This window comes from Ochotona princeps, chromosome 8 (genome assembly GCF_030435755.1).
Source record: "Ochotona princeps isolate mOchPri1 chromosome 8, mOchPri1.hap1, whole genome shotgun sequence".
Classification (NCBI taxonomy): Eukaryota; Metazoa; Chordata; class Mammalia; order Lagomorpha; family Ochotonidae; genus Ochotona; species Ochotona princeps.
Genome location: NC_080839.1, coordinates 1,463,028 through 1,476,278, shown reverse-complemented (window position 1 = coordinate 1,476,278; position 13,251 = coordinate 1,463,028). Strand labels below are relative to the sequence as shown.

General features: G+C 44.8%; 2 protein-coding genes across 2 annotated transcripts in view; one reads left to right on the top strand and one right to left on the bottom strand.

The window, feature by feature from the left end:
- Positions 1–6,589, top strand: part of LOC131481038 (zinc finger protein 793-like) — a 390,937-nt gene extending 384,348 nt beyond the window's left edge. Inside the window, exons 3-5 of the mRNA XM_058668242.1 lie at positions 5,020–5,146; positions 5,279–5,371; positions 6,558–6,589. Of these exons, the coding sequence (XP_058524225.1) occupies positions 5,020–5,146; positions 5,279–5,371; positions 6,558–6,589 (252 nt within the window). The remainder of the gene's footprint in view (positions 1–5,019; positions 5,147–5,278; positions 5,372–6,557) is intronic.
- LOC131481044 (zinc finger protein 260-like) overlaps positions 1–13,251 on the bottom strand; it is a 242,443-nt gene that overhangs the window by 172,495 nt on the left and 56,697 nt on the right.

Sequence of the window (13,251 nt, the reverse complement as noted above, 5' to 3'; positions counted from 1 at the left end):
GGTGTTGGGGGAATCCTAGAGCCTACGAAACTGTGTCACATAATGCAGCATAATTTGAAAAAAAAAGAACTTGAATTTTCTCTGAATAGAAAACTGTTGAATTCAGAAAAAAGTAAAACTGTGGTAGGATACCCCCCCCCCCCAAAAAAAAAGCATGACAGGGAAAAAGGGAAGATTGAAAATAAGTATCATGCTGTTAAAATTATATACATCTTCTACATTAGCCCCAATTTTATGTTAAATTGGTAAATAAGTAACTGGAAGAAAAGAAAAACCCAGATAACTGCTTAACGCTAAAGCACTTCCAAACCATAAAAAAAGGATTAGGCTTGTTACAGCATGGCATTTGTCTTATATGTATATTTTCTGTTCAGCTGGCAGGCTGTGACTGGCTGATATCAACTAATTGTCAGAAGATAGTTATTAGACTATCATTTGTTTCCCTCCTAAGCTCTAATTTACTATGTAAAAAATTTTTTGAAATTTGAAATTTATTTTATTTTATTGTATAGTTGTTGACAATCTTTACATAGTTAATTATGGTTAACCAAAAAAAAAGGTTCAGGGGTATAGGGAAGTGGGTAATACTATTATGTCCATATTGTTTCCATCGTGTGTCTGAGGTAAAGGGGATATTGAGGGAGAAGCCCCACCCGGTTTCCCACCCACCCCAAGTCCCACATGTGGGGCATACTCTGAGATACTTGCTCAAGTGTTTTTAATAGTTCACCAGTTATGAATTGCTGCCAGTTTCACTCGATGAGGTCGTCCACTGATTGATATGGTCCATCATAAAGTCTCCATTTGCCCAGTATTTCACTGTCAGCATATAGCTGAGATGAATGATTGTCCTGTTCTGTCTTCTGTCTTTTCTTGATTAGAGTTCTGAGTCCAGCAGTTCGATTGGGGAGATCTCCAAAGAAACTTTGAGGTATTCCCAGACCTGATTCTTTTATGTTCTAGCAAGCACAGGGCCCGGCACAGTCCATCACCCCGATCAGCTGGCGGTTTCAATTGCTGGGTTGTTTCTGTTTTCAGTCCCGAGTTGCACTGGAACCAATGAGTGTTGCAGTCCAGTCCGGTTCTGCCCAGCACATGCTCGGCCCTTCAACCAGTGGGAGCTGCAGCTTAGTCAGGGTGACCCACAATAACCCCACCAGGCCTGCCCCCTACCCTAGCTTGCCAGTATGTGTAGCAGTAGACCAGTCTGTCCCCCATCCCATTTGGCTCTTATACATATCAGTGGGTATTAAAGCCTAATTCAATCTAACCAACTCAACCATCCAGGCCTCACGAATGTTGTTGAGTGCATCTCTTTCTAGCCATCCCAGCCCCCATTCCTAGTTTTCATGCCCTCCCATGGGATTAGTAACCCAAGAGGGGGGAACCCACTTTTTCCCACCCGGGTCTCTCTCAGTCCCAGTTGATGCACTCTTCGGGTGGTTCTGTGGTTTGACTTGACAGAATTAGTCCCCAGTGCCAGCTTCTGCCATCTGATGCTGTGCCTAAGCCCTAACAACCCTCACCCACTGTAATTTATGCTTGCACCAGTAGGAACAATCAGCCCAGCTGGCTTTTCCCTGATCTCTAAGCCACATGAGGCGCACAGGTGTTGTAGCCCTGCTTAGTCTGGTCTGTCCCCATCCCAGCCCACACTCTCCAGTGGGAGTAGCTGTCCAGCGAGGGGACCAGCCCCTTAATCCCCCCACCAGCTCTGCCCCTCCCTTCCTGGATCTCACATATGCTGGTTGGGTGCTGCAGTCAAATCCAGTACAGGCAACCATGCCCTGGCATTCCATAATGTGTACTGCTTTTGTTGTGACTAAACCCAGCTCAACCCACACTCTGTTCTGGTGTTCGGATTTGCCAGTGGATGACATGAACTGATTCAGCCTGGTCTGCCCCTGACCCATGCCGAATGTGTGCCAGTGGGAAACTTTCCATGGCCTATTCTGGGCTGTTTCCTATCATGCTTCTTGTGCTTACCTGCAGGGACTGTGTCCTGCCAGAGGAGTTGCCCAGACTCCTCCATCAGATCCTCTCCCAATGCCAGATTTTGTGCATACCAGGGGGTCCTTGAACCAACCCTACTCAGTTCACCTCCTGTCCTAGCAGGAACAGTGGCTTTTCCTGGCTGGCTTTCACCCCATTCTGGTTCTTGTTGTTGGATGTTTCAGCCCAGCCATGGCTCGTCCATACCCACATACAGCTCACACATGGCTCAGTACGGGATTGAGACCCAGCCTAGTCAGTCCCACATCTACCCTGGTTCTCCAAGACACCAGATGGTGTTGGTGTCTGAACTGGCCTGGTGCATCCAATCCCAGGCCACACTAGTGCCTTGGGTGACTACAACTGTTTCCTAGGTAGAACGCAGCCCCATTCCAGCACATGCGCGCCTTGGTGGGAACTTCAACCCAGTTAGGGTGTCCTCTTACCTCCTAAATTGGGCCTGTTCCTAGCCGTAAATCACGCACCTGGCCATGGTTGCTCTGAGGACCAGTAGGTGCAAGAGCCTAGCTCGGTATGACCTGTGCTCCATGCTGGTTTCTAGTTTTGCTTGTAGACTAAGGTTTGCTCAGTCCTGCCCAGTACATTCCTTTCCATTACCGATTTACACATTTTGGAGCTACTATGCCCTGCTTGTTTGACCCCCAAATCTGTACCACGTGTTCACCAGCGAGAGCTATGACTCGCCAAAGGAGTTTCCCAAGTTCTTCTACTTGATCCGCTCCCAGACCCAGTTTACTTACGTGCCATTGGTTTTTAGGCCAGTGCCCAGCATAATCTGGCCTTCCATTTGGCCTTATATGAGCTGGTGAATGTTGCAGGCCGGCCCACCCCACACCCTATTTAGGATGCACATTTGTGTGCTGCTGCCTTGCCCAGTCCAGACTGTTGCACGTCCCTTTACCTGGGATTGATGGCAGGCTCCTTGGTCACACCTAGCTTAGTCCATAACCACCCAAACTTTTAGGTTTACCAGTGGGGCTAAACTTTCTACAGGGTGTGGCCCACACATCCTGCACAGAATCCACCCCAGGATAAGGTTCTAGAGTGCTAGTTGATATTATGGCCCTGCCTAATGTGACCAGTCTCCTGAACCATCATCATGTCAGGCAAAACAATATCCTGCTAGAGAAGCCTGAGCTTATCTTTTGCATGATAGGTGTTCACAGCTCAGCATTGTTAAGTGATTAGAAGTTCTTCAAAGGAAGAGTTACTGGCATTGGGAATCTTTAGGATTGATTCAGATCCCAGAAACAGTGGGGTCAGCCTGGAGCTACCAAAGCAGCAATTCAGACAACCAATACCCCAGAACTCCCCAGCCGGGTGGCCAGCAGGCACAGCCTGGCGCTAAATGGTGCACTTGCTGTCCGGGCCCAGCTCACCATGAGCACGTGGTGACTGGGATGGGGATCCAAGCAAGACGCTCCCTACTGCAGCCCCCAGCAGCCTCCCGGCTGCTGAAGTTTAAACCCACAGGCCCAAGGTTGCGCCCCAACCCAATCCTGTCCACCACCCAATGAGAGCGGTGGGTGGCCCCCCGACCCACCCAGTCCCAGAGACCCCCCCCCGGCGTTCTCACCTGAAAGGAAGTACTCCCTGAATCCAGGTGGGCCCAGGCCCAGCTCACCATGAGCACATGGAGGGCTGGGATCGGGATCCGAGCAAGACGCTCCCTCCTGCAGCCCCCAGCAGCCTCCCGGCTGCTGAAGTTTAAACCCACAGGTCCAACATTGCGTCCCAACCCAATCCCATCCACCGCCCAATGAGGGCGGTGGGTGGGCCCTGGACCCACCCGGTCCCAGAGACCCTGCCCTCGGTGTTTGCACCTGAAAGGAAGTAGTCCCCCGAATCCAGGTGGACCCAGGCCCAGCTCACCATGAGCACATGGTGGCTGGGATCGGGATCCGAGCAAGATGCTCCCTCCTGCAGTCCCCACTATGTAGAAATTAAAACCTCAGTTTAATTATGTTATTCCATAAGAAGTAAATAAAAAACAAAGTAGAAATTTTAATATGCACTTACACAAAAGTGAAAAAATATATATAGTGTTTTATATATTTATACACTGGAAATACCTGTGTATGTATTCCACGTATTTTTGACTTTTGACTATGTACATATATGATAAGCAGTATTTATATATATGATCATATATTTTTTCTAATTTCAGTATAAGCTGTAGGAAATATTTACTCATTGAAAGTCCAGTTTAAATTTTTTTTCAGTACTTCATTATTTTCATTTGAAATGAGAAAATTGAATTTTATTATCACTATAATATTTTTCAGTATCAGTATGTTTGAGGAAATCATTAGTAAGCTACTGAAAAAACTCATTATCCTTTGCAATATTAAGCATTTATCTTAATTATCTAAAATAGCATGTTATTTAGCACATGTGTATCTGAAGATTGCACAATGAACTCATTTTATGCTCATTATAGAAAACAATCTGATACAGGATAATAATGGAATTGTAGCTTCATAATTGCAAACATAATACAGGAGAAAATGTTTTATTTTGTTTTTACCTTATATTGCCATACAGATTGTAAATTCAGCTGCATTCCTAGAAGATGCAAATTGAACACACACAGAAGAATTGAACTCAGCTTAGTATTATAGTTGCTGAGTTAATATTTTGGCTCAGTGTCAATATGATTATTTATGTTAATTTAGTTGAAAAACAGAGTGGCAATAATGGACAGAGTGATATCTTCCACTTGGAGAGCTATTCCAGCAATACCTTCCACAGTTCATTACAATGAATCTAATGATCTAGAAACTTTAGAGAAAACAACCTTTAATAGAATAAGGAATATTCTGTTGTAGTATAGGAATTGCAAAAGTAATATAGCACAAGATATTTTCATTTAACTCTTACTCTGTGATGCTGTATAAATTGTAAATTGAACTGTGTCCATAGAAGTTGCAAATTAAATATACAAAGAATGCACTGTCAGTGTTTCTTTTTAATGATCCAGAGCTGAGGAGAAATGTGCTGTTACAGGTGTTGGTGTCCTTTGAAGATGTGGCTGTGGACTTTACCCAGGAAGAATGGCAGACAATGGACAATACTCAGCGGGCCCTGTATAGGGAGGTGATGCTTGAGACCTATAACAATCTGCTGTCCTTGGGTGAGTGAAGTTCTGTCATGCCTAAGCAGAACACTTCTGTATAGTTTGCTAATGAAGGAAGAGTTTATAAAGTGTAGTAGTTGATAGGACTAGTGGTGATTTCGGAAAATCTGCATCATTCTCCATGAACAGGGTACTCCATGACAAAGCCTGATGTGATCTTCAAGTTGGAGCAAGAATCAGTACCATGGACAGTGGAGAACTCTGTCAAGCAGAGACTTTCAGGTAGGTCAGCATGTAATGGAGATGGGAATTGATACATAGCTCAGTAAATGTTGAATGGAATTATATTTGATTTTTACTTTGAGTTTCTTGCAGAAGGACAGCTGGTGAGACATAGGCATTCTATAGTTTCCTTGTATAGGTTTATTCTAGCAATTTGCCAGCCTGTCACCATAAATCTGGAATTATATTTGAGTCTTTTCACTATCCCAAGCACTTGAATCACAACTGCCACCCCCAAGATACATTTTCAGGAAGTTGTTTTTGAAGCAGAGTAGACAGGAAAAGACGAACTATAGCTAAAATAGGATGTAAGATACCCCAAGCCTTATTTTGAATTTTCATACCATCTTTTCTGTCATATCCCACTTTAAGGGAAATACATAATCTCAACTAATTTAAATTTTTATTTAAAAAATGGTTATTATGTTAAGGCATTAATAGATGAGATGTAATGCCTATTTAATAATGCTCATAAATGTCCACATTTCACTAATATTAAAATGTGCTTTATCGGGCCTGGCGGCGTGGCCTAGCACCTTAAGTCCTCGCCTTGAACTCACCCTGGGATCCCATATGGGCGCTGGTTCTAATCCCGGCTGCCCACTTCCCATCCAGCTCCCTGCTTGTGGCCTGGGAAAGCAGTCGAGGATGGCCCAGAGCACTGGGACCCTGCACCCACGTAGGAGACCTGGAAGATGTTCCAGGTTCTCTGCTTCGGATCGGCATAGCACTGGACGTTGCGGCTCTATTGGGGAGTGAATCATTGGGTGTAAGATCTTCTCTGTCTCTCCTCCTCTCTGTATATCTGACTTTGTAATAAAAATAAGTAAATCTTTTAAAAAATGTGCTGTATCTGGAATGGCAACAAATCTCATTGAGTTCACGTGAGCAATTGAAAAGAAATATTTAGATGTGATTCATAGATATGGTTACTCTTTTCCTCATTTCAGATTCCCATGGAAAGAATGAGCTGTTTGGAGCTAATCGGAAAGGTCAAGAAATAATCTTCAGGCAAGGTTTAATCACAAAAATTATAGAATAACTGAAAAGAGAGCTGCATAGCCACAAACATGCTTAGCATTATCTCTGGCCATAACTAAAACACGGTAAAAGAGAAATTTTGCAAAAATGAAATTTGAAAAATAGGATTTCATTCTTTCTCCAGTTTTTTTTTTTTCATTTGCAGGTAGAAGTTGTATTTGCAAAGTGACCAGGTGAATGTAGAAATTAGAGGGAATCAAATAGCATTTCTTGGGAGAGAGCCCGATGATGGTGTGCCCCTTGAATGGAGACAGCAAAATTTTTTAGAAGGGTCTCAGATATTTAAGTGTTTCCTGAGCATTCCTTGTCTGGACAGAACCTGTGGGTAAGACACTTCCCATTGCATTGGTTGTCTCTCAACCAGCAAGGAAATTGCTGCTACTACACTGCTTCAAACACCTGGCAATTCAGTGGCTGTTCAGCTCTCAGAGGTAGGCAGCCACATGAGTGACAAAGTTGAAGAAACTGGATTTTTCTCTATTCATGTATGAAGTGTAGAGGGTTCATTGCAAGGCCCACATAAGTCAGTTCTAGAGATCAAACCCGAGGGCATGGTATGGTAGCCTAGTGGCTGTCCCTCACCTTGCATGCACTGGGATCATATATGGACACTTGTTTGTGCCCTGGCAACCCCACGTAACAGCCAGCTCTCTGGTCGTTGCCAGATTCCAGCTTAAGTGAAGTTCAGAACTTGAGAAGGGTGCTTAGAGTAGGCATAGAAAATAAATGGACCACTACAGTTTCAGGATTATAATAGACAATTTTAAAACAAGTCCTCTTTTTTTAATCAGAAGCCTTCACAAACTCTGGCACCCACTTCTCACACCTGGTCAAGCAGGCATTCCTAAGGATAGTTCTGCCAATTGTTTCACCTTGAGGCATGATATCAGCCGCCCTAATCCTGTGGTCAAGAAGTTCTCAATAGTTGGTACATGTCAATCAGTAACACATTCCTATTACACTCCTGATTCTACAACTTAGTCTTGAAATAGTTAAGGAAGTATGAACACTGCTTTGTGTCCTGGCAGCCCCACTTAACATCCTGCTCTCCTCCCTTTGCCAGAGTCCAGCTCAAGTGAAGTTCAGAACTTGAGAAGGGTGCTTGGAGGAGGCATAGAAAATAAATGGACTACTAAAGTTTCAGGATCATAATGGACTGTGTGAGAAAGCTGTCCTCTTTATTTTATACAGAAGTTTTCACAAACTCTGGCACCCACTTTTCGCACCTGGTCAAGGGGGGCATTCCTAAGGATAATTCTGCCAATTGTTTCACCTTGAGGCAGAATATAAGCTGTCCTAATCCATTGTTCAGAATATTCTCAATAGATGGTACATGTCAATCAGTAATACATCCCTATTACAATCCTGATTCTACAACTTAGTCTTGATTCAGTTAAGGGAGGAATTGCATCAGAGAAGAAGGGACCTAAAGATAAGTAAAAGAGGAAAGGATAGATTTCTACTACATCTAGGGACTTAACATCCTTGATTAGCATATGGTCAATGTGGGAAGACAACGTTAAGCATAGGATCCTGCTATATGTAGGGACTTTACACCCTTGATTTTTATGTGATCAGTGGGACAGTTGAGAGAGCAGGAATAGTAAAAGGCCCTTTTACTAAGACATTATTACCAACATCATCTTCCAAGTTCACATTGATTGTCTGCCATTGTGGAGCTGTGTTTTACAATCAATGTGAACTTGCCTAAATAGATTACAGAAATCTGTGGGGTTGTCTTGTGTCTATGCAAAGGGAGGTGGAACTGCATTTCAGGTGGTTACAGCGAGATCTGGCTGGGCCTTGCCATGCAGTGCAAAATTCTTTAAGGCCTTGCCTGCAATGGAAAAGTTCTCTTCATACCTTCGTGTCTTTCACACCCACTACATGGACCTCAGCAGCCTGTGGCCTGGGAAAACTGCTGAGGACACACCACATGCATGTGACTACACAGCTGCATAGGAGACCCAGAAGAAGCTCCTGGTTCTTGGCTTTAACCTGTGCAGCGCTGGCAGTTATGAATTTTTGGGAAGTGAATCAGCACATGAAAGATCTTCCTATGTTTCTCACATCCTCTCTGTATATCTGAATTTCCAGTAAATATAAACACACATTTTTTATTTTTCCATTTTTATTTTATTTTTGACAGTCATTGCATTAATTAGGGTAAAGAAGTTCAAGGGTTACAGGAAAATGGGTAAGACTATTATTTCCATATTGTCTCCTTCATATATCTGAGGTGAAGGGAGATTTTAAGGGAGGAGCCCAACCCAGTCTCCAAGCCATCCCAGGTCCCTGATGTGGGGCATGTTCCGAGGGTGTTGCTCAAGTGTTTTTGATAGTTAAACGGTTATGAATTGCTGCCAGTATCACCACTCCAAGCATGCTGAGGTTGTTAAAGAGTCCACTGATTGACATAGTCCTTTGTAGAGTCTCCATTTGCCCAATTTTTCACTGCTAACATATTTCTGAGGTGGTTGATTGACTTGTTCTGTCCTCTGTCTTTTCATGGTTAGGGTTGCGAGTCTGGCATTTCGATTGGGGAGATCCCAAAAGAAACATTCTCTGAGGTATTCCCAGACCTGATTCTTGTGTGAACTAGCAAGTACAGGGCCCCGCACAGTCCAGCACCACGATCAGCTGGTGGTTGCAATTGCTGGGTTGGTTCTGTTTCCATCCCTGTCTTCCGCTGGAACCAATGGATGTTGCAGTCCAGCCTGAATCCTGCCCACATCATACTCAGCCCTCACATAAACCAGTGGGAGCTGCAGCTTAGAGTGACCCACAATAATCCCCACCAGGTCTGCCTCCTACCCTGGTTTGCCAGTATGTGTAGTAGACTCGTCCAGTCTGTCCCCCATCCCATTTGGCTCTCATACATATCAGTGGGTATTAAAGCCTAATTCAATCTAACCAGCTCAGCTATCCAGCCCTCATAGATGTTGTTGAGTTCCTTTTTGTCTAACCACCCCAGCCCCTGTCCTGGTTTTGGTGCCTTCCTGTTGAAGTGGTGACCCAGAAGTAGGATCCCACTATTTCAACTCCCACTCCCGGATTATGCACTCTCCATGTGGTTCCGTGGTTTGACTTGACAGAATTAGCCCCCAGTGCCAGCTTCTGTCTGTTTCTACTGCGACAAAGCCCCAAAAACTCTCACCCACTCTAATTGTATATTGCAGCAGATGGAACAATCACCCCAGCCTGGCTTTTCCCTGATCTAGTCTACATGAGGCCCACAGGTGCTGTAGCCCTGCCTTGTCTGATCTGCCTCCATCCCAGCTCATGCTCTCCAGTGGGAGAAGCTGTCCAGCAAGGGAACCACGCCCCCCCATATTTCCCCTGCCAGCTCTGCTCCATCCCTTTCTGGTTCTCACGTGTGCTGCTTGGGTGCTGTGGTCACATCTGGTATACATCACCTCAACTTGGCATTACATAATGTGTACTAATTTTTGCTGCGACCAATTCTGGCTCGACCCACACTCTGCTCTAGTGTTTGGATTTAGCAGTGGATGACATGTAGTGAATCAGCCTGGTCTGCCCCCAACTCATGCCACAAAAATTCCATATAATTGTACAGCCACAATGGTGAGTTTTAGTTGTTAACTTTCAAAATGAGCAAGTTGGCAGGCTTGTAATGGTAGGTTGCAGGTAGCAGGTAGCAACTTTCAAAAAGTATAAACTGATGGACTATAGGGCAATGACTCTTATCAAACACCAGGGACCTCCTTCCTGAGGAGTGGTTTACCTACATGACCTACCAGGTGTCTTGTAGACACCTTCATGTGAACTGTCAGGCCAGGAGTTCACACAGCTCCCAGCCAAGCAATTAAGGCAGAATTACAAAAGCAGAAAATATCTAGATTCCTCAGAAACACTTGGCCTAGAGAAAGAGCCTCTCCCTATCATGGGCCTTTATGGGGGCTTGTGAGGGGAGTGATTACAAAAAAAAAAAAAATGCAATACCACCTCCTCTCAGTTCCAGTGATGATAGGTGAGTGTCACAGGTTGGCAGAAGGGAAAGCCTAGATGGAGTGAGGGTGTGGCTTCCAAACTGGTGACCCTGAACTGGCTGCCTAACCTACAACTTTGGGAGAAGGAAGACACAATTATCACTCCTTTTTCTGGGGGAGGTGGTAGACATTATTGCCCATTGTGAATAAGTTTCTTTCTCTTTGCCCTTGGGGTTAGTCATATAAACACCTCCCCGAGATGGTGCATAAAATCTCAAACCAAAGTGAATATTTTTTGTTGCCTGGACTCACATCCCTTCCCCAATGAGGAAGAATAGACGTGAAGCATTAAAAAGGAGGCCAGAATTTTGGTCCCATGTCAGATAGTTGGGATTCGGGATCCTCTTAAAGATTATCAAGTCATGCAGAAAATTGGTCTATTCTGGGGACTGTCAATCCAACAGTTTCAAAATATAAAGACCCAAACACTTGCTTCTAATCTGAAAATTAACGTGATAGCAAAAGTGAAAATATGTAGTTGGTGATTAGAGCCTCTAAATTCCTAAACTGTTATACTTCCTATCTCTACCCCCTAACCAATAAAAGCTCCATTAGTCTGGAGGTGTAGCTGGAGGTAGGCAGTGGCTGGGGATTGGGTAGGTGCATAGTTTTGTGGGTGTGTTCATGTTTGTGCAGAGGCATGAGATGCCAATCGTCACTTCCACAGATTCAGTATTAAACTTGTGGAGTCTTCTATTCGCTCAATTCAGCCACATAGCTCTTGTATAAGTGCAGGAAGATTTTTCCGGTGCCATATTGTGCACTGAACTCAATGCTACCAGGTAAGCTCAGTGATTCATTTTTCAACTTAGTATAGAAAAGTAGGAGTGTGGAATAGGGTGGAAGGATGGGATTTACAAGAATTGAGAGAAAACAGAGGAGTGGGTCCTTTTTTCAGGTTATACATCCTGCTTCAGTAACCAAGGGTTGGGACAACATTCAAGTTACTAACTGTGTGTCTCCAATTTCAAGAAGCACATCACCACTTAGTTTTCTCTCGAGAAGTACTTTCCTCTTCCCTCCTCTTCCCCTGCTCACATGACCACTTTGCAAATAAAACTTCTCTGTCTCTAAAAAGATAAATTGAAAACATGACTTGGAGATCCAGTTTCTGTATGCACCTCCTAAATGTGATCAATTGGTATTTAGTGGAAATCTACGCATTTTCTCTATCCTCATGTACACTTGCTGTTCCTGGAAGCCAGATTGGAGTCCATGCATGGGGCCCGAGGTTCAGCCACTATGGCCTTTTGATAAGCTGGGCCTTGGCCTGCCTGGACTCAAGAGGCTTCGCCCTTCCTGGTGAGTACACTGGGAGTGGATACCTTGGGAACAAGGCAGGCCTAGGCTCCACCCACCTCCAACATCGAGAGGTGGGTGGGACTGGGGGAGTGCAACCTAATCATTTTTTAAACATTATTTTCATGAGTTGGGTTTTTGTGTAGTGTGTGTGTGTGTGTGTGTGTGTGTATTAGATCATTAGGTAGAAATTGGTGTGATCATTTCCAAATTTTCTATTTTTCCTTCCTGTTGTAGGTGAGGGTTAAATGATATTCAGAGAAGCTATACCAGGTCTCCTAACCATCCTAGTACTTCAGGATGGGTACTGGACCCCTGATACCAACCAGGGTGTCAATGTGGCAACACTCCCAGGTTTCTGTCCAGGTTTTTCTGATAGTTCTGAAATGATGTCCATCTCACCAATTCAAGCAAGTGGGAACACTTTCAATGTTCATTGGCTAACATGGTTGACCTTAGAGTCTCCTTTCTCCCAGATATTTGCTGTCATCATTTGGCTGGGATAGCTATTCAATCTGTTCTTTCCTCTGTTCGCTTGGAAGGTCCAGATGTGCTCTCCAGGCTTCAGTGAGCATCCATCTCCTGGTGGAGCCACACCAGTTGTCCAATACTCCTTTTCCCATAGTCTTTTTTTTTTGAAAGATTTCTTTATTTTTATTACAAAGTCAGATATACAATCAGGAGAGACAGAGAAGAAGATTTTCTGTCCAATGTTTCATTCCCCAAGTGAGTGCAAGGGCCGGTACTGTGCCAGTCTGAAGCCGGGAACCTGGAACCTCCTCCTGGTTTGTCATGTGGGTGCAGGATAACAAATCCCTTGGCCATCCTCGACTGCTTTCCCAGGCCACAAGCAGGGAGCTCCATGGGAAGTGGGGCAGCCGGGATTAGAACCAGCGCCCATATGGGATGCCGAGGCATTCAAGGCGAGGAACCTAGCCACTAGGCCACGGCACCAGGCCCTCCAAGACCTCGAGCTAGTCAATCCTGCCCCAGTGGAGCCTCACCCTCAGCACTCACTGAAGTAGCACCACCATGCAGACATGTCAAGTATCCAAGACAGGTGACCTGGCGCCTGCCACACCCTCTACTCCCAGAACTCGCAGACCCAGTACTCATTGCACTGGCCTGCCACGGACCCACACCAAACAACACAAACTGCCACACTTACAGCCACTGGGACTCATAAACTGGACTCATCACACAGCTGTGCACAAGGGCCCAGACAAGGATACCAGGGCCCCACTGGATCTCGTGCACCCAGGGATCATGTGACCAACACCAGCATCCCCCTGGCTGCCATGACTTGCCTCAACTCATTTCCAACAACATGTTTTGCAGCCTGGCTCAGTCTAGTCTTGCCCCAATTCCACTTCATGTTGCTGTGTGCTGTACCTCTCCAAGTACAATCCATCTGGATGTTTAGATAGTGGCTGAGGATTACGTGGGTATGTAGTTGTGTTTCTGTTTTTGCAGAGGCATGAGGTGCCAAGGGTCATTTCCACAGGTTTATACAAACCTTGTGAAGCCTAC